The sequence below is a fragment of the Chaetura pelagica genome, unplaced genomic scaffold (genome assembly GCF_000747805.2).
Source record: "Chaetura pelagica isolate M959 unplaced genomic scaffold, ChaPel_1.0 scaffold369, whole genome shotgun sequence".
Taxonomy (NCBI): Eukaryota; Metazoa; Chordata; class Aves; order Apodiformes; family Apodidae; genus Chaetura; species Chaetura pelagica.
The window spans coordinates 282,665-300,954 of NW_009970235.1; the positions used below are offsets into that span (position 1 = coordinate 282,665).

Consider the following 18,290-nt stretch of genomic DNA (forward strand, 5'->3'; position numbering starts at 1 on the left):
CAGGAATGCTGAGGAGAGCAGGGAGGGATGCATCCCACAGGCAGGAGGTCTCAACAGAGTCTTCAGAAGGGGCAGAGTATAAAGTTTCTACCCAGAGCAGATCTTTACCAGGCTCTAATACTGCAATGATTTTCTTCCCAGCCTTGAGAGCCTGTGAAGCTGGTAATTAAACTTGCCTTGTCTGATTTTTTTCAGCTTCTTCTCTGCAGATAAATCACCTTCACTTTTTCCACTTAATAAAAGAAAAAAAAAATTATCTCAGTGACTGTCTCAGAAATGGAGCCTCAGGAAACTGAAATGAAGAACTGGAGAGACGCCGCACCTACAGTTCAGGTGTCTTCCACTCCAGAAACTGTAAGGGAATAAGGCAGCCCCAAAATAACCTTCGTTTTAGAGGTAACAAAGAGAATAGTTAGTTCTTCTGGAATCAGATAGTTTCTTCTCACAGCAAGGTCCTATCCTCTACTTGCCTGAGAAGGTTTCCAGAGGTGTCATTGGGACCAGTCATGGATGTGGATGGCATGATTAGTGCCACAATTTATGTGTAGTCTATAGTGAAGGAACAGGAGAGGCCACTGAGTGAGGAAAACAAGAAAAATGTTGGTCTGGGCTGTTCCCAGACTCTGGTGCTAAGATCTTGATGGTAGATTCCAGAATGGCTCTGTTTGAGAGCTGTGATGGGCAGGGTAGGGAGGTAGGAGGCCAGGATGGTGTCTGTTTGTGACAGAGAGTTGGTAGGTTGGATTTTGGGACATTCTGTACTGACCTGGTCACAGCTTTGAGGAGATAAATATACTTGGTTCATGACTGCCCTGATTGCACACAGGGGCCTAAAAGCTGGGATGGAACCACTGTAGGAAAAAAAGGAATATTCTAAAGCTGTCACAGCCAAGGGGAGCTGAAAGTGAGGTGCCAAGTGCTTTGGAGGCTTTGTCCTTGAGTGTGCTGGTGCTGCTCTTCCACTGCTCCAGAGCTTCCCACCTAGCCACTTGGCAGTCCATAAAACCAGCTCTGATTCTGACACAGCAGTGAAAGAAGATTCAACACCTCCCATCTGCTTTCTAAAGGTTTGATCCCTGGAAGGGATCTGGTGTTGCCAAAATCAGGGGCTTGATAAATCCCCTAGTCTAATTCATTTTGGTGTTTTCTCCCTGCACCACATTTCATCTTTAGCAATAGTAGGAGTGAATCTCTGTATGTCTTCTTTCTGAACTGGTGGGGAAGGATGTTTTCAGTATTAATTGCTCAACCTTAATCTCAGGGGCTTCAGCATTAGCTTCCCTACAGGGCATTTTATTAAAGAGAGAAATGCTACTGAGTCAGCTGCAGAGCAGCATGTGTGTGGGCAGCAGCATCTCCCCAAGACCCTTGCCTGGCAGCTCCTCATCAGAGAAACCTGAGCTCTACTGAGACCTGAAAGCTGCTGGAAACATGTGGCACCCTCCCTTGGGTGCTGTGCTGAACTGATAAACCCTGCAGGAAAGGCAAATACCCTGTGTCAAATGCAGCACCACCTTGCATAGGAAGTTATTTTAAACATGTTTCCTTCTATCAAAAGGAGAGTACTTTCCTTTGGAGCTTAAACCCCCTTCCTGCCCCCAAAACATTCTGGTAGTGGAACAGAAATGGATGTAACACGTGTTGTGGAAGACAGCAATCCTGCATAGATCTCCTGTGAGATTCCTAACTCTCCCCAAGCATCCAGTACAGCAAATCCCTCTATCATCACTCAGCAGACGTAGGAGGCTGTGTAGTAGATTCTCATGACAGGAAGCAGCAAGAATAGAGCTGCTCCATGACGGGCTGTGAGTCAGGAGCCAAGGGTGATCACTGCACAGGTCCTCACCAATGAGGGCACAGTCCTACTGGTCCCAAACAGGGTGGACAGAGCAGAAGTGGTGATAATGGGCTCCTTTGACCATTCCAGTGAAGACAGGGTGACAGTCCTGCCCAGGGTCTACCCAAGGAGTCTGGTCAGAAGCAGCAAGAAATGGGGCCAGAGGCAAGGCTAGAAACAAGACTATAGCAAAGGTTCAGGGCCCTGGGCTGGGCACAGGTACAGCAAGCTCAGGCAAGGTCTGGGTGCCCAGGCCTGTGCTGAAATGGAGGTCCAGGAGCATGGATGGGGGTCCCAGGCAAGGCTGACTGAGGCACTCAGAGTTCTGAGAAAATCTTCCCTTTTCTCAGGTCAAGGCCATGCAAAGCTCTCCTTGGAAATAAGCCCAGAACAGGCATGTTTTGTCCAATGTGAAGTTTGACCTATCATCTCCATTTCTCATCCCAGTAGTCCCTCCCTTTAAACTGGATCTGAGTCTTTCTTTCCCAGCCCAGCAGTTACAGTGTTGTCCAGGTGAGGGCAGTGATGCCCAGAGGCCTTATTTTGCAACTTGACATAGGTGGTGTGCAGCAGCAAACCTGGAGTAACAGCCCTGTGCCCAGGTAAGGTCACTGCTGAGGCACATGTGGGAGTTCACCAGATTGCCCTTCCACAGCAGACAGCTCCTTAATAGGGTGAAATGTTAGTGGTGCAAGTCAGGCCTAACATTGTGCCTGTGGACTATGCCCCTACCCCAAGAACTTGCCAGCACTTCTGTCTGTCTTTCTCTAGCCTTCTCCTGCCTGGGTTCAAGGTGCACTCACATGTTCATCAGACCCAGAACATCCTATAAAACACCTTCCTCTTTCTTTAGATGGTGCTGTGAGGTGTTGCAGAACCCAACACTGCCTTTGAAGAGTTTCAGGAATGTGTTTCCATGTATTCAAGGGTGAATCTGAGCAGAGGCATTGCAGTCCAGACTCTAATCCCAGAAAAACCCTTAGAGTCGTGCCAGTGTGGATGTTAAAAACAATCTAGTCTGAGAAACTGCTTCAAAGTAATTTTAACTCCCTTTTGCAAATGCTCCTAGTGCCTGGCATGTGCCTGAGATAACATCCCCCTCGACTGTGTTCAAGCACAGATCTGTAGCTCCCTTTCAGCTTGCTTGGAGATTTGGTTAACGAGGAGTCATTTTCTTTCAGTAGTTTAAGGCCTCATTTACCTACCCTAATGGGCCATTTTAGAGACTCCAGCATATTTGAATTAGTACAGCCCTCCCACCATGGGACTGGGACAGTGGTATTCTGAGTGTAGGGATATGGCTCTTATGGAAACAAGCTGAGGCAGTCTAAGGCACCGTGCTGAAAGTAAACTTGTGGCCACAGTATGTGTGGAACCACTACTGCTACTCTTGCTTGAAGTGCTGCGTTCCAGACCTGCCTGCTTATTCTGTGGAAAAGTTCTGTGTGTCCATTTTTGGAGCCCCCAATACAGGAGGACATGGAGCTGTTGGAGGGAGTCCAGAGGAGGCCATGAAGATTATCAGAGGTCTGGAGCAGCTCTGCTCTGGAGACAGGCTGGGAGAGTTGGGGTGTTCAGCCTGGAGAAGAGAAGACTCCAGGGAGACCTTAGAGCACCTTCCAGTGCCTGAAGGGGCTCCAGGAAAGCTGGGGAGGGACTTGGGACAAGGGCAGGGAGGGAGAGGACAAGGGGGAAGGGATGAAAACTGGAAGAGGGAGATTGAAGTGAGACATGAGGAGGGAATTGTGGAGTGTGAGGGTGGTGAGAGCCTGGCCCAGGTTGCCCAGGGAAGCTGTGGCTGCCCCATCCCTGGCAGTGTTGAAAGGCAGGTTAGATGGGGCTTGGAGCAGCCTGGGCTGGTGGGAGGTGTCCCTGCCCATGGAGGGGTTTGGATCTAGATGATCTTTAAGGTCCGTTCCAACCCAAACCATTCCACGATGATTTTATTACAAATACATGGGCCAGCAGGGAAAGGGGATTCCATGAGGAATTTGGTACAACCCTGAGTGGGAGCTTTGCTCATCCCTAAAAGCAAACAGTGCGGGTGACCCCACCTCAAACCCAACCTCCAGTTAGAGCAATCTGGTCTAGTGGGAGACCATGCAGGGGGGTTGGATGTAGATGATCTTTAAGGTCCCTTCCAACCCAAACCATTCTGTGATTCTAAATAAAAGGGTGCAGAGCAGGCCTTAAAACCTAAAGATATACTGAGACCTGTAAGCAAAGAGTTCTCATGGCACACACAGACTGTGCCATGAGGATCTAGTGCTCTTCACAGATGCTCACAGAGCTCAGTGGTTGCATCCTAGAGGTATTTGCTCTGTAAATTTTTCCCTTCATGGAAGTGCTTCTCTTTCAGCACTCCTTGATCCCTTCTCCCAGCAGACCACACTGCTCGGGATTTTTTTCAAGCACTCCGTGTTTCCCTCCACCTCTGCTCCCTCTCTCTGGCATTACTCAGCCATCTCCTCAGTCTGGCACGACGCAGGCTGTCCTCACAGGGAGCTGTGCTGCTGTTTGGAACTGGGGTTATGACTTGTAACCATAGAGCTCCCAGGGAGCCAGGAGTGTTTCTGCAGGTTGCAGGGGCTCAGTGATGTTGGATGTTGTAGTTTTGTATGACTAATACCTATAAAAAACACTGGCAAGTTTCCTTGTAAACAGCACTCCTGAGCAGCAAGTTGCTGGAAGAATGGCTTTTAAAACTTGAACCTGCCTGATACCCAGATGTTCCTCTTAGGTTCTGATGGCCATTAAAGACCTGACAACCAGGTTCCTGATAGATCAAATTCTAGCTCAGCTGGAATTTGTTTCCCCAGATTCCCTTTGGGATTTCAGCTTGGCATTTCCTCTCTCCCTGTGCTCAGTTCTGTTGTGCTGCCCTGTTAAACCACAGCCACACTGAACATAGAGGGCAGCAGCATTTCTGCCATCTGCAGTGAGAAGTGTCTGCATGGAAAAGGAGTTAATTTAACAAGGATGGGATGGGACAGGACACTTGCACTACCACCTCTGGCCCAGTAAAGCTGGGAATGTCTTGCCCAACTTTACAGGCATTTTAAGCAAAGGTTGGTCAAGTGTGCCTGCTTCTGCCTGATGTCTCAGGATGATGGCTTCCCTGCTGAAGCACTGGTGGGCTAAATCCATAGAGTGTGCAGCATTTGCCATTGTTTACTTGTAGAGGCCACAGCTTTATGACTGCTGATACTACAGAGCTGAGGAAAAGGGACCATGGCTCCTGGAAATGTTAGGAGTGAAGATACAGGGATGCTTTTGTCAGGTGTGTGAGATGCTTGATGCCTTCACACATCAGAAGCAGGTCTGCAAAATGACACAAAATCCAGATGGTGGAATAATGGGGTCCCCCTCCACTGCTTTAGCCAGGACTCTAGGCCCAAGACCATAGACATAGGTGAGACAAAAGAGCAAGAGATTCACTCCTTGGGTGCTTACACCTCAGGCAGCCCTCTGGACAGATCCTTCCTGCTGCCCTGTACAGGCAGCAGAATGCAAATGCTTGTTTGCCTTCATCTGTAGTTCTCTCCCCTTTTGGCTGCAACTCCTCACACACTGGCAAGCCAACTGCATAGCCAGGAACAGAGCCACCAACGGCCACATTGTCTCTTCTCTCTCTGTTGACTCAAGGGTAGTTTTTTCCAGTGCAGGAGGGGAACAGGTTCCTGCTTTGTTAGGGAGGTGAGCCCAGACAGGCTGGCGCCAGCAGGGAGCAGGCTCTTCTGAGGCCCTGAATGTGCTGCTTCTGTGTCCGCTTTGCTCTCCCTTCAGTTGCTTTGCCCTTCTTGTTGCAGGGTCAATCAGGCCTGTCTTGCATAATGTAACAGAATATGGGCAGGGGAAGCTATCACCTGCCTTTGTCCATGTGCTTATCTCCTAGCCAAGCATTAACACTCTCCAGAGGTTCCAGCTCTTTGCCACAGCTCACAAACAGCAACAGAACACTTTGCTTCTGTTTAACTGCTTGCAACCTTCTGAAAAATTTCCATCAACATTAGTGACACTCAGCTGCTTGCAGAGAGAGGTCAGCAGCCTTCCACCTGGGATTAGATACCTCCAAGGAGAGGTCCAGGAAGCTCCAGGGCTCCTAGCATTGCTGGTCACTGGTGCTGAGGCTGAATGGAGTTCACACAAGTATTGCTTGTCCATTTGACAAGCCACAAACCAGGCCTTCTGTACAATGACCTTTGATGTTGCCATGGTACATGTATCCACACAGCTATATCCATAACGTTCACACCTTCCTAGGAACAGAAGGAAGACTGATGAATGTACAGGGTATATGCTGTGACGAATGTCACTGTAGCAGAGGTATTTTTGCACATACCTTGTAATAGCAACGTGTGATGACAGTGCATTTACTTTACAAGGTTTTGTGGCAAGGACTTGCTAGCATGTAATACCCACAGGATAGTAAATGTACCTTGAGCTGTACCATGAACCCAGGCTAATCAGAATAATCATGAAACTTAAGCTGCTTCTCCTCCCTGTCCCATGATGAGGTACTTCTTGTGTCAGTTGCAGTGGGAGAGCAGAGTGTTCAAGAGAAGCCATTGACTTCAGCTGGCTTCTCACCATGGTTTATTGCATCTCTCAAATGAGACCATTTGTAGTTTTCTCAGCTCTCTGAAAAAGAGCCCTGTTTTGCAGTGAGAAGACCTTGCTGTTTGGACGTTAGGATGTTAGGTTTCTGCCCTTCCCATCTCTTCAGGTAATGACCAGAGAGCCTATCCATTTCCTAAACTGCTGAGGAGTCATTTTCCCTGCTCTAAGATCTTGCTGCTGGTAGTTTTGCTCAGCCTCCCCTTTACCAATTCTCTGCTAAAGTCCCATTTCCCACTGGAGTATTCACTTGCTTTGGTTCCTTCTCCCACATTTTGAAAATATCCCAATGCATCATCTTAGTTTACTCCAGGTTACCAGTGTGTCAGACTGTCTGGCTTCCTTTCTGGAAACTTTTACTGAAAAGAGTCCATGGAATCTGTAAACATCCTGGCCAAAATTTGTTAATGGCAGATTACTAAATTTGGGGGTTCTTTTTTTTTTTTTAAATCAAGTGTGCCCAGCATTTCCAAGCCATCGACAAATGAAATTGCTTGTTGAACATATAGAAAGTGCTTTAAATATGACTTTTTGGGTGCAATGTGAAGTATCCTTTTCTGAAACGCGTTCATCTCTTAGAATGTCATGTCCCCATGCTGAAGCTGTGTCTGTCTGTGTCTCTTCAGAACGACTCCTGGGGGAAGCAGTATTCCTATGCCCTGTTCAAGGCCATGAGCCATATGCTGTGCATTGGCTACGGGCAGCAGGCGCCCGTGGGCATGTCCGACGTCTGGCTCACCATGCTCAGCATGATTGTTGGGGCCACCTGCTACGCCATGTTCATCGGCCACGCCACTGCCCTCATCCAGTCTCTGGACTCCTCACGGCGTCAGTACCAGGAGAAGGTAAGGACTGGGCTTTGCAAGCCTTCTCTGAGCCAGGGGGGGTTGTGCATTAGAGCTACCAAGCTGGGGAAGAAGTGACCGAGGGAACTGGGGTTGTTTAGTTTGGAGAAGAGGAGGCTGAGGGGAGACCTCATTGCCCTCTACAACTACCTGAACGGAGGTGGGTGTTGGGCTCTTCTCCCGGGTGAGTAACAACAGGACCAGAGGAAGTGGCCTGAAGTTGCAACAGGGGAGGTTCAGATTGGGTATTGTGAAGAATTTCTATACTGAAGGGAGTGGTCAGGCACTGGAAAAGCCTCCCCAGGGAGCTGGTGGAGTCACCGTCCTTGGAGCTATTGAAGAAACATGTAGATGTGGCACTTGAGAGCATGCCCTAGTGGCTGAGGTTGTAGAGGGTTTTTTGTTGTGGGTGTTTTCTGGTGGAGAGTGTGTGGCTGTTTGTGGTTGTTTAGGGGGGTTGTGTTTATGGTTGGCCTTGTGATCTCAGAGGTCCTTTCCAACCATAATTACTCTGATTCTCTGCATTGTCTGGAGGTTGCCAGGGCTGGCAGTGACCCATGTGAGGGGCCATCGGTGCAGTGTCTTTGTCATGCAGCAGTTTATTGGTAATTCGTACCCATCCATTCACTAAAGCAGACCCTCAGGAGGACACAGTTGCAAAATCAGATCAATAATATTAGGTCAAGTGGGTGATTGGTGTTGTCTCTGACTGTCTTTTTAGATCAACGTTATCAATGTCACTGGTATCTAAAACTGTAAGTCACTTTTTCCTTTCCAAGATCTTGTTTCAAATCCCAAGTGAACGTTCCAGAATGTGCAGCGTTTGTTTAGCAAGTGCTTCCTTTAAAAGTATCTGGATTATTCACTTCAGTGCTCATGAGTGAAACTACATAACAAACCCCTAAGCACAGATCAAAGCTCAGGAGCTCCCAGCAGGTTCCCCAGGTAGCTATCGAATTAATTGCACAGTTGTTGAATTGCATAATGTAGGGCACAGACAGACAGATCACAACTGCTCAGGTTGTAACTGCAGCAGCAGTTACTGGTGGTGGTGGATCTAAGGTGATGCTGTGAACTTGTGGGATCGTAAGGGGCAAACAGGGTCGGTCACCCTGATTCAGCCCACGAAGGGAACTGCAGTGATTCCTTCCCTCTTTCCATACCTTATGTTCCTGTCTGCACAATGACATTTAATTATCTAGAGCAAAAGGGGCTCCTGGTGCAATAATACTTTTTTCCTTTTGGGCATAGACAGGCAAAACTGCTGCCTTCCAATTCTGGCTCAACCAGTAACCCCACACCTCCACTAAACAGGAGAGCTCATCAAAGAGTTGAGTGGGTATGAGGAGCAGGGGCCTGGGGGGTTCAGAGGTGAGGAAGGGACTTCACCACAAAGTTACTTCCAGGCATCATCAAAAGCAACTTTCCCCAGTTAGTAGGGCTGAGGATGCCATAGGGACTGTAAGTTCAGGGAGAAGGTGGGAGAAAGGATTTGTTAGATGGCCTAGGAATAGGTTTGAGACATGGGGATTACAACACTGGGCCACAGAAAGAGATTAGGGCAGAGGGTGAAAGCAAAGAAGAGGCTGAATCATGCTGTGAGGATAGGGAAGGTCTCAAACCACAGCAAGAGCTGCAAGAGGGAAAAAGCCCAGGAGCTGAGGTGTGGAGGACTGGGATGCAACTAGAGCTCTGGGTTTGTACAGAGTTTTACCTCTGTCTTATAGATTGGCTGGATGAATTCTAATGGAGAGCAGAGCATGCCAAAGAGAAGGACACTGCAGCACTAGGAATGCAAGCTGATCAAAACTGTGTCTGCAGAGTATTTATTCAAATGTGTTTGAAGTAGCATGGGGGGCTGATTTGCAAATCCAACCACCTGGTCAGTCTGGCTGCAGCCACCTTTACACCTGCAGGACTGGGCAGTAATTTTTTCTAAAATGAGGTCTGAAGACAAGGGCAGAACTTGACGTTGGATTCCAGTTGGGTACTCAGGGAAATGAGTCACCAGTAAACCAGCAGGGACTGCAGTGGGAGTGACAGAAGTAGTGTGAAAGGTTAAAGCCTTATTAGAATGTGGAGAAGTGAATGAGAGAGTTAATAGATCCAAAAGAAAAAAATTGTGACAAAAGCAGTGGGTAGAGGATTTAACAAAGGGTGTATTTCATGTGTAGTGGTTATAGCAGGTTCATTTCCCAAGATATTCTCCTGGGATTAAAGCCTCAGGGGTTGAGCACATTCATTTTCCTCTTGCAAATGAGACAAACAGTGGCCTTAAAAACAAATACCTATTTGCTTTCTGCATTCCTTAGCACTTGAATAGCCCTGATTAAAATGAGGCATGATTTGCAGCCCTGCAACTCAATTTATTTCGGTCCTCATGGGACAATGTGTCTGTTGAAGCATATTATAAGCAAAGAATCTCAACAAGTTTGCAGGTCAATTGGTAGAAGCAGACAGCGTTTAGAGACTTCTGCTGGGTACACCTTTGGGGTGCAGACAGGGCTCTGCCTCTCATCTCAGCAGAAGATTAGGCTCAGGAGACTTGAGCAGCTGTCGTGGGAGTAGCCAAAGAAGGGGGAGATGGTTGGGAGGGAGAAGAAGAGCAGAAATGACAGAGTAACAGGACAGAAGGTTATTGCTAGTATGGACAGGCTTTGCTTTGTGTCACCTTCAGAACAAGGTGCAGGAGTGAGTTTGTGGTGAGGTTTCAGAGTGTCTGTTTCTCTGCCAAGCCACCTTGTTCTTCCCTTGTACAAACAGGGCTTTTGAGAAGAGGATTTCAAGCCAAGATGTGCTGTCTGTTGGCTGCAGTAGCAGGCTTGTCTCACTCTGGGTTGAATTCATTGAACATTTAGATATTCAGTCCCTGTCCTGCCTAAATCTGCTATAGCATCTGACTTCATGCTATGCTAGTTTCTGCAAGGCTGTACAGGTTTGGTGGGGAGGTAGGAAGCATGGAGAATTTGGAGAGGAGGTTGCACTCTCCAAGACAGTGCAGTGCTGAGGCTTCCAAGTACCTGTGGAGAGTTCCATGTGGCAAAGAGCACTCACACCAGCTCAGGCACTCATGTAAGTCTGGCTCTCTGCCTCCTTTAAAAAGCTCTGAACCAGAATAGCTCTTTAGGTCTGGCACTCTCAACTGACTGTTTTATTTCCAGTCCCAGAGATGAAGTCAGAAGGGACCTGTCTGTTCCATCTTACATTGCAGAGTGTCTTACACCCCAAATTACTTGCCTGTGGTCACAGGGGGTCAGTGGCAGGGTCAGGAGCTGACTCTTACTTCTTAACCTCAGTCTGGTGTCTAACTCCAAAATAGCTTTGCACCCAAGATTGGTGCCTGTTTTCCTACGTGTGAGAGAATATGACTACAAGTCCTAAAGGTTTCTGACAGAAGAATTTCCCAAAGTCATGTTGTTCAGTTCCATATGATAACTGGATGGATCCAACAGCTCTGACTCAAGAGGGGAAGCCTCACATCTCTGTCCTCACCCAGTGCTCCCTGCCACTGTTCTCAACTGCACTGTTTCACTCTTGTGCCCCACCTTCCATACTTCTCAGACCTTTACTGAGCTGATTTTTTTCTTCAGGGTTAGTTTTCTGCCAGATTAGTGGGTTGAGTTACTCACTGTAGAGTCCAGTGGGTGCTGGAGCTGGTGCAGGGTGCTGGTGGAGGAGGTGCATAAGCAAGAGCAGAGGCACAAGGCCCTTTTCAGCTATTCTTGGGTCAGCTCAAGCCTTAGCATGTAAGTTCATCATTGACTGTGAAATTACCCCACAGCCTGCAGTATCTGTGGCTCTGAAGAGAGAAAGAGTGCTTCCTGCCCAGGAGATGAACAAATGAGATGAACAATACGCAAGTTTTTTCATGCTTTTTCAGGTTCCTCTATTAATTTCTTTCTCTAAGCCTAAAGCTCAGCTGGATTAATATTTATGTCAAGTCACCACACACATACTCATCCTCCCCAGCAGGTTGTGTAACCTTGAGGCTTTGGGGAGGGGTGATGATGCTGCTTGCTGCAGCCACGCTCCTTGGAACAAAGCAGAGAGAGGCTCTGGGCTCCAGTCTCCCATCCCAGCAGGATGCAAGCAGTGATGGGCATCCTGCAGAGTCTCAGCTCCCCTTGTGTTATCTCCTCAGGTACATATGGAAGAATGACTGATGAGAGATAGGGATTGCTGCTGTCAGCACTGCAGAGCCCAACAAAGACGTAATCTCTCCTTCCAGAGCCTCATCTCTCCTCAACATCTTTCTGCTACACTGGCATTCCCTCAAGCTCTCTGCCCTCCACACTCAATCCACACTGCTCCTTCTCTTCTCTGCATCACTATCTAAACTATCCAGTGTTTCCTGTTCTTAAAATACACCTTGAGACTGGATAGATGCTTGCATATTCACTTGCCTTTATTCGGAAGAGGCTGCTTAGGGGGTGGGGGCAAGAAGGTAACACTGAGGAGAGAATCACTTGATAAATCCTAGAGAAACACTAGTGACATCACCTCTGAGCTCCTGAAACAGCCCTTCTTAACCATCAGCACAGCACTTCTTGCCAGTTTTATCTCATGGTCTGGCTATCTGAACAAAAAAGCACTTTGCTGTCCAACTATCAACATTTCGGCCCATCTGCCATCAGCCTGAATTCAACAAAGAGTAATTAAGGAAAAGTTAGTAACTGCAAAGACTGAAGCAGAACCAGTGGAATGTGGCATCTCTGTTGCAGACAAAACACAGACCAGTACTGCTTAGAGGGGAAGGGAGAGATTGCCAGAGTGCCTGGCTGCTGCAGCAGGAGCTGAGAACCTGTTTTCTGGGCTCAGTCAGTTCTTTCCAGGACACCAACAGGGCAGAGACTTACTAGGCAACAGGTTTAAGGAGAGGGGTTTTTTAATGGTGTATAATTAAACTGTGGAACTCACTGCTCCAGGGTGCTGTGGAGACCCAGAGTTTGGTTAACCTTAGAATATTTTTACAAAATCACATAAGGAAATTCCTTCAAGAGTTAGTGAAGGCTGAGATGCAGATCCAACCTAATCAGCTTTTGTTAGAAAAGCTAGGAGGGTATGGCCAGGAACTGGTTTGCTGTGGGCCTCTTTTATTCCTTCTGTTCCTTAAAGCACCTGAAACTGATAGAGACCAGGTGAGAGGAGCCCTCAGCCTGACCCTTCGTGGCTACTCCTGGATTTTTAGGCCCTCAATGAACTGCCTTCAACAGAAGGTGTGCAGGGAATTCAGTGCAGGGATCGTAGCTGCCGTCCTGGCTACAGAGTAATCACATTAGCCTGGCAACATGCTCTTGCTGATTAGCCCCCCTCCACAGCTAATTAACCCCGGCACAGCACTGCACCAAATCTCTGTTCATTCTTGTGACTCCAGGCTGGCTTTGCTTCCTTGGGGACAACACAGCTCAGACACATTACAGTGTGTGGTGTCATCTGCCTGGAGCTGGGCAAAAGCTGCCATTATTCCCACACCTACTCTGAACAAGCCTCTCAAATGGAAAATTTCATGTTCATTACCACTCTGAACAAGATTTGAAGTGCCATTCCCAAGATGATTGGTCACCAAGATCTGTTCCCAGCTGTCATTCCTGGAGTCCAAAGAGGTTGTGTAGAAGTCCCCTCCTGAGCTAACATCTCAGCTCTGGATGTCAGGAAAGCTGCAGAGCACCCTTACTCTTTTGTCAGTGTGTGTGAAGGAGAGGGTAGGGAGTGTGCAGCACTCCAGAAATGGAAGGTGTCTGAAAAATCTAATAAAATGCAAAATTGAATCATGTTTCTTAATTGGAAAAAGTTTGGAGTGCCCTGCTTTTTCCTCTTATGACTGCACTAGTTGGGTATTACTTCAGTCTGTTAAGAGATACCTGAGAACTATTATGTCCCATGTTACTGTCAATCAAAGCACTTGGGGTTGATAACAAGGCTTATAAATGATGTGCTTTATTGATTGTGTCTAGAAGTGTGGACTTCTGATGTACACTGTGCTCAGTGTCCCAGCACTGCCTTTAGGGAGGTTTTCCTGTATTTTTCCTGTATCCTGTATTTTTCTGGCTGGTTTGCAGCCCAGAGTCAGCAAGTGAAAGGAACAAGGTTAGATGCAGTTTCAGTTAACAGGAGGAGTCCAGCTTTCTCTCTAACATGTTAAGGAATGGCTGGAATAGTAAAGGATCCCCAATCCCCACCTTCTCTGCAACCCACCCACATGAATGTGGGTTGCCAGCAAATTGCAACCTGATGTAAGTTGTCTCATTTGATTGGGGATGTGGACCAGATGACCCCCAGAGGTCCCTTCTGGCTGGAACCATCCTTTGACTCTGATTTTCAAGTCTCTTAAGTGCTTTCAGCCAGTGAACAGACCAGATGCAGTGAGAACGACTGGCATAGGGTTGTGCATCCAGTGCTGCAAGGCAGCTGTCCTTGAGAACACATCCCTCTTGATTTGAGAAGAATGTTTGTAAGAAGTAGATAATGGAGTGGCAAAAGTAAGGATTTTTTCAGTTCAGCTCAAGCAAAAAATCAGAAATGTGTGGCAATTGTTTTAAGGTTGTTTAATCCTCTTCATGAAAGAATCCTGGGTTGGTTATAAAATGAAAATGTTTCCGATGGAAAACCTAATGATGTATTTTAAAAACCTCTTGCAGTGCAAATAATCTTCCCTTTATGTCCTTTACTAAACCAGGCTTGAGTAGTTTTTCTTCTTGCAAAAGAGTAGTTCTTTGGTGGACTTACCTGAAACTGTTTACTAAGAAGAGTCCCATTTTGAAGCTGCAAAACCTGTTCTTTGTTATCGAGGCATCAGAGATCAGTGAGCACTGAAAGAAGCTAGTTCAGTGCCCAGGTGTGAGGGTGTCCCCCTGGTAGGTGGCAGTGCCCCCATGGAGTGTGGGCCTGTCCTGAAGCACAGGGGGACATACAGTACTCTCTCCATGCTCACACCAACAAGGGAAGGAAGGAGTCAGCCACCTTGCAGTGTCTTTCAGAACATCTTTAAAGAAGGAAAGAGAAAGAAAGAGAGAGTTTGGGGTTGAGAAGGAAAGATAAACAGTTGAGGTTGTTCAGCCTGGAGAAGAGAAGGCTCCAGGGAGACCTTAGAGCACCTTCCAGTACCTGAAGGGGCTCCAGGAAAGCTGGGGAGGGACTTGAGACAAGAGCTGGGAGGGAGAGGACAAAGGGGGATGGATGAAAACTGGAAGAGGGGGAATTGAGGTGAGACATGAGGAGGGAATTGTGGAGTGTGAGGGTGGTGAGAGCCTGGCCTAGGTTGCCCAGGGAAGCTGTGGCTGCCCCCTCCCTGGCAGTGTTGAAGGGCAGGGTGGATGGGACTTGGAGCCACCTGGTGTGGTGGGAGGTGTCCCTGCCCATGCAGGGGGTTGGAAATGGATGATCTCTAAGGTCCCTTCCAACCCAAACCATTCCATGCAGATTGTCTGCAGGTTTACAGTTGGGACTCGTTTTGTTTTGCTGTACCAGAGATCTTATGATTATAGGTAAGATTTTGACATCTTGTTTCTGAGAGTGGAAGGCAGACAAACAGTTCTGTTCTTTGAGCAACGTTGATGACAGCCTGGTCTGAGCAGGATGTTGTGCACACGCACGAGCACTGTGTGTTTTGTCACAGAAAGTGCTCTTGCCTCAGCAGTTTTTTATATCCTGGTGTGGGATTTCAAACTTCATTATCAGGTTTGAGATTCATTTTGGCACTTGAGCTGTAAATAAATAAATAAATAAATACATCATAATGCAAAGCACTGAGCCTCCCTGCTGAGCCATCTCTCCTGGCAAAAGGCTGCTCCCAGCAATACTGATTTCAAACGGCACAGAGTCACTGTTGCCTTTTCCCTATCTCCAGCCTTTGTCTGCTGGCAGATTTCACCTCATCTCACTCATTCTACTCTTCAGAGGAAAGTAATCTTGATCCCTTTTTCCCCCTCACACGCACAGATGTGTGGATCCAGGGACACAACCTGACTTCTCCAGCATATCCCCATGATACGACTTTCAGAGTGCTTAATGAATAATAAAAGTCATTGACCAGGTCCTAAAGCTCCTTGTGCTGGACCACTGGTTTATACTGGGATGTGACCTCTCAAACCTAGCAAGGCATTCCCCTCAGGTGCTTTTCCCAGGCTGGAGCTAGGTGTTTCTGTAAACAAGGTGTTTCTGTAGCCATGATGTACAGGTTTGTACATAATACATTCATCATTGTATCACCTTGCTGAGATGCACAGGATTAGACCTTAAGGCTGAGCATCTCTAAGAGCAGACAAAAGGATATTGCCCACAGCATTTAATGCAAAAAAATCTGTCTCAGAGTTCTTGGATCTGCTCTTCTGTGGCCTCTGAAGTCAGCAGCCATTTCCATTGCTTGCAGCAAAGCCAGGTCGTGTCTTCTGGGGGTGTGACTGCAAGCTCAGCACTATGTAGTGAGTGGCACCATCCCTGTGGTGGGGTTCCCTGGCCTGCACTGAGGCCACTGCAGCAATGCAGATGATAGGAGGAAGTAAACAACTGCTTAATCAGGCTCATAATTGTCCGTTCTCAGTCTGTCTGACATCTCACCACCCAGGAATCAGATTGTCTGAAGCATAATCCTTGCCTGAATAGGTACTGATTAACAGCCAGGGGAGGACACTACAGCACTTGATCATTACAGCCATCCTGAATGGAATGAATGTTGGATAGAAAATGGAAAAAAAGCCCCAAGAATTTGCTGCTAAGGTCTGTGCTCTTTTAACACAGCAAGAGATAAAGAGCCTGATTCTAGGTGAGACAATTTCTGAAGGTATCACTGCAGTAAGGGTAAACATGTTCCACGTTTTTCAGCACCTAACATGTAGCAAACAGGGCTGGTGCCATGGTACAAAAATGAATCCAGCCTTTGGAATAGCTCAGAACAACGACATTGTGTAAAGCTTTTTGCAGAATGGAGGTACCTATCCAATACCTTACAAAGCTGAAGAGTAGATGGGCATGGGTTTAAATGTAGTTTATTAATCAGAAAGCAAAAGCAGCACTGGTAATGTTTGGTGCTGTGCTAGATGTGGTCTGAGTTGTTCTGGTTGAATTGATATTGAAATAACCTGTGCAACCTGCTTCAATCTGCCTGTAACACACTCTGATCCTCCCCTGCCACCCCCCTCATGCAGGCACCTCAGCTGTCTTTCCACTTACTTGTTCAATTTGAGTTTCCTCTGGTTCCCTCTTGTGAAGGAATCAGCTCCTGCCTCATCCTCTTGCTGCCTGGGGGCTGGAGAAGGGAAAGGACAGCATATGCCTGAATGTAGCTCCTCACAATCACCTTCCCATTGCTATGAAGAAGGCAACCCTGTGCACATGTAATTGAATGAATATCTATATTCTTGTTGGAAAACAGTAGGACAGTGCTCATGAGTATGAGTATGTGTGTAGAGCCAACTGTGTTCCTAAGTGTTGGCAGCCTGAGGATAAACTGTGATAGCCTGCACCAGTTACAGCTCTGGGCACAATTTCAGCAAAAGAGCAAAATTACATCAGCTGGGATTGATGCTGAATGTGACCAAGCATGGAGCTCTGCAAAGGGAAACCAACAAAGATCTCACCAGCAGTGTTGGCATGATCTTATTGTCTTACAAAAGTTCATTATTTTCCCTTAAACCACTTAATCCTAAAGTCATTTGACTCCATGAGAACGTATGTCTTGATCATTTTGAGTATGGTTTATATGTGGCTGTAGAACAAATCCTGGATTTGGAATATGAGTGGCTAAAAAGACAAAAAAAAATGGACCAAAAATCAGCATTTTTTGGGGTTTAGTAATTACTGACTGCTGAGGAGCTGCACTGTTTAATCATAAGCCAGAGAAGATAAAGCAAAGATGCAACTATTTCCAATCAGGACATTCTGTCTGGTGAATCTCACTACTTGATGTTAAACCTGGAGAAGAGACAGCTCTGAGGAGACCTTCCAGTGCCTGAAGGGGCTCCAGGAAAGCTGGGGAAGGACTTGGGACAAGGGCAGGGAGGGAGAGGACAAGGGGAAATGGATGAAAACTGGAAGAGGGGAGATTGAGGAGGAAACTCTGGGCTGTGAGGGTGGTGAGAGCCTGGCCCAGGTTGCCCAGGGAAGCTGTGGCTGCCCCATCCCTGGCAGTGTTGAAGGGCAGGTTGGATGGGGCTTGGAGCAGCCTGGGCTGGTGGGAGGTGTCCCTGCCCATGCAGGGGGTTGGAAATGGATGATCTCTAAGGTCCCTTCCAACTCAAACCATTCTGTGGCTCTTATGTTTACCCCAGTGAAGAGCTAATCCACTTGAGAGAGCCACAAGATTATACATGGTGGCTGCTCAGATGTACCTTCATCCAGTCTCACAGGAGCTGTGCCACCAGCATTGGAAATGCTGTCAGAGCATCATCATGTTTCACTCAGTTGAAAATACATCACTGTGCTTGATTCCCCTTTTCCTTACACAAGTGCATCTCTTGTCTTCCATGGAGTCCAGAAATGGAGACTGTGACCACAATTAAGCTTGGTCCCCCAGTGCTTTCAGCCTGGTTCTGGAAGGATCCAAGCAGTACAGCTCTGAATAGAAAGTGGGTATTTAGCTTTGGTTAGAGGGAGAGAAGCATCCCAAGTGCCTGCATGCCAGTGGGTTAGGTGTGTGCCCATGTTGGTGACCATGATGTGAATGTGTTTAAATGTGTTTGATTAACTGAGTTCTAAAAATGGAAATCACCATTTCTCTGAAGCTCTGAAGAGTGACTTGTGTGAAGCAGAAGAGGACACAGAAGATGTCAATGCCCAGACTGGGATGGGAGCAGCTCTTCTCAAATGCAGGGTCTTTTTTATCTTCAGAAGTAGGGCAAGGAAATAGTCCAGCCTTTTCAGTCAGTGATTTATTACTGCCAGCAAGAGGAGGATTCATGATGGAGATTGAGGGCAGGGAAGGAGTTAAATAGTTCCCTTTGGACTGTGAGTGATCTGAGCTTTGGCAGGAGGGGACTGGTGAGACAAGGAGGGAA

The 18,290-nt window shown here is 47.3% G+C and overlaps 1 protein-coding gene across 1 annotated transcript in view; it reads left to right on the forward strand.

The window, feature by feature from the left end:
* HCN4 (hyperpolarization activated cyclic nucleotide-gated potassium channel 4) overlaps positions 1–18,290 on the forward strand; it is a 107,712-nt gene that overhangs the window by 67,423 nt on the left and 21,999 nt on the right. Inside the window, 1 exon segment of the mRNA XM_010005893.1 lies at positions 7,081–7,299. Coding sequence (XP_010004195.1) covers positions 7,081–7,299 — 219 coding nt within the window.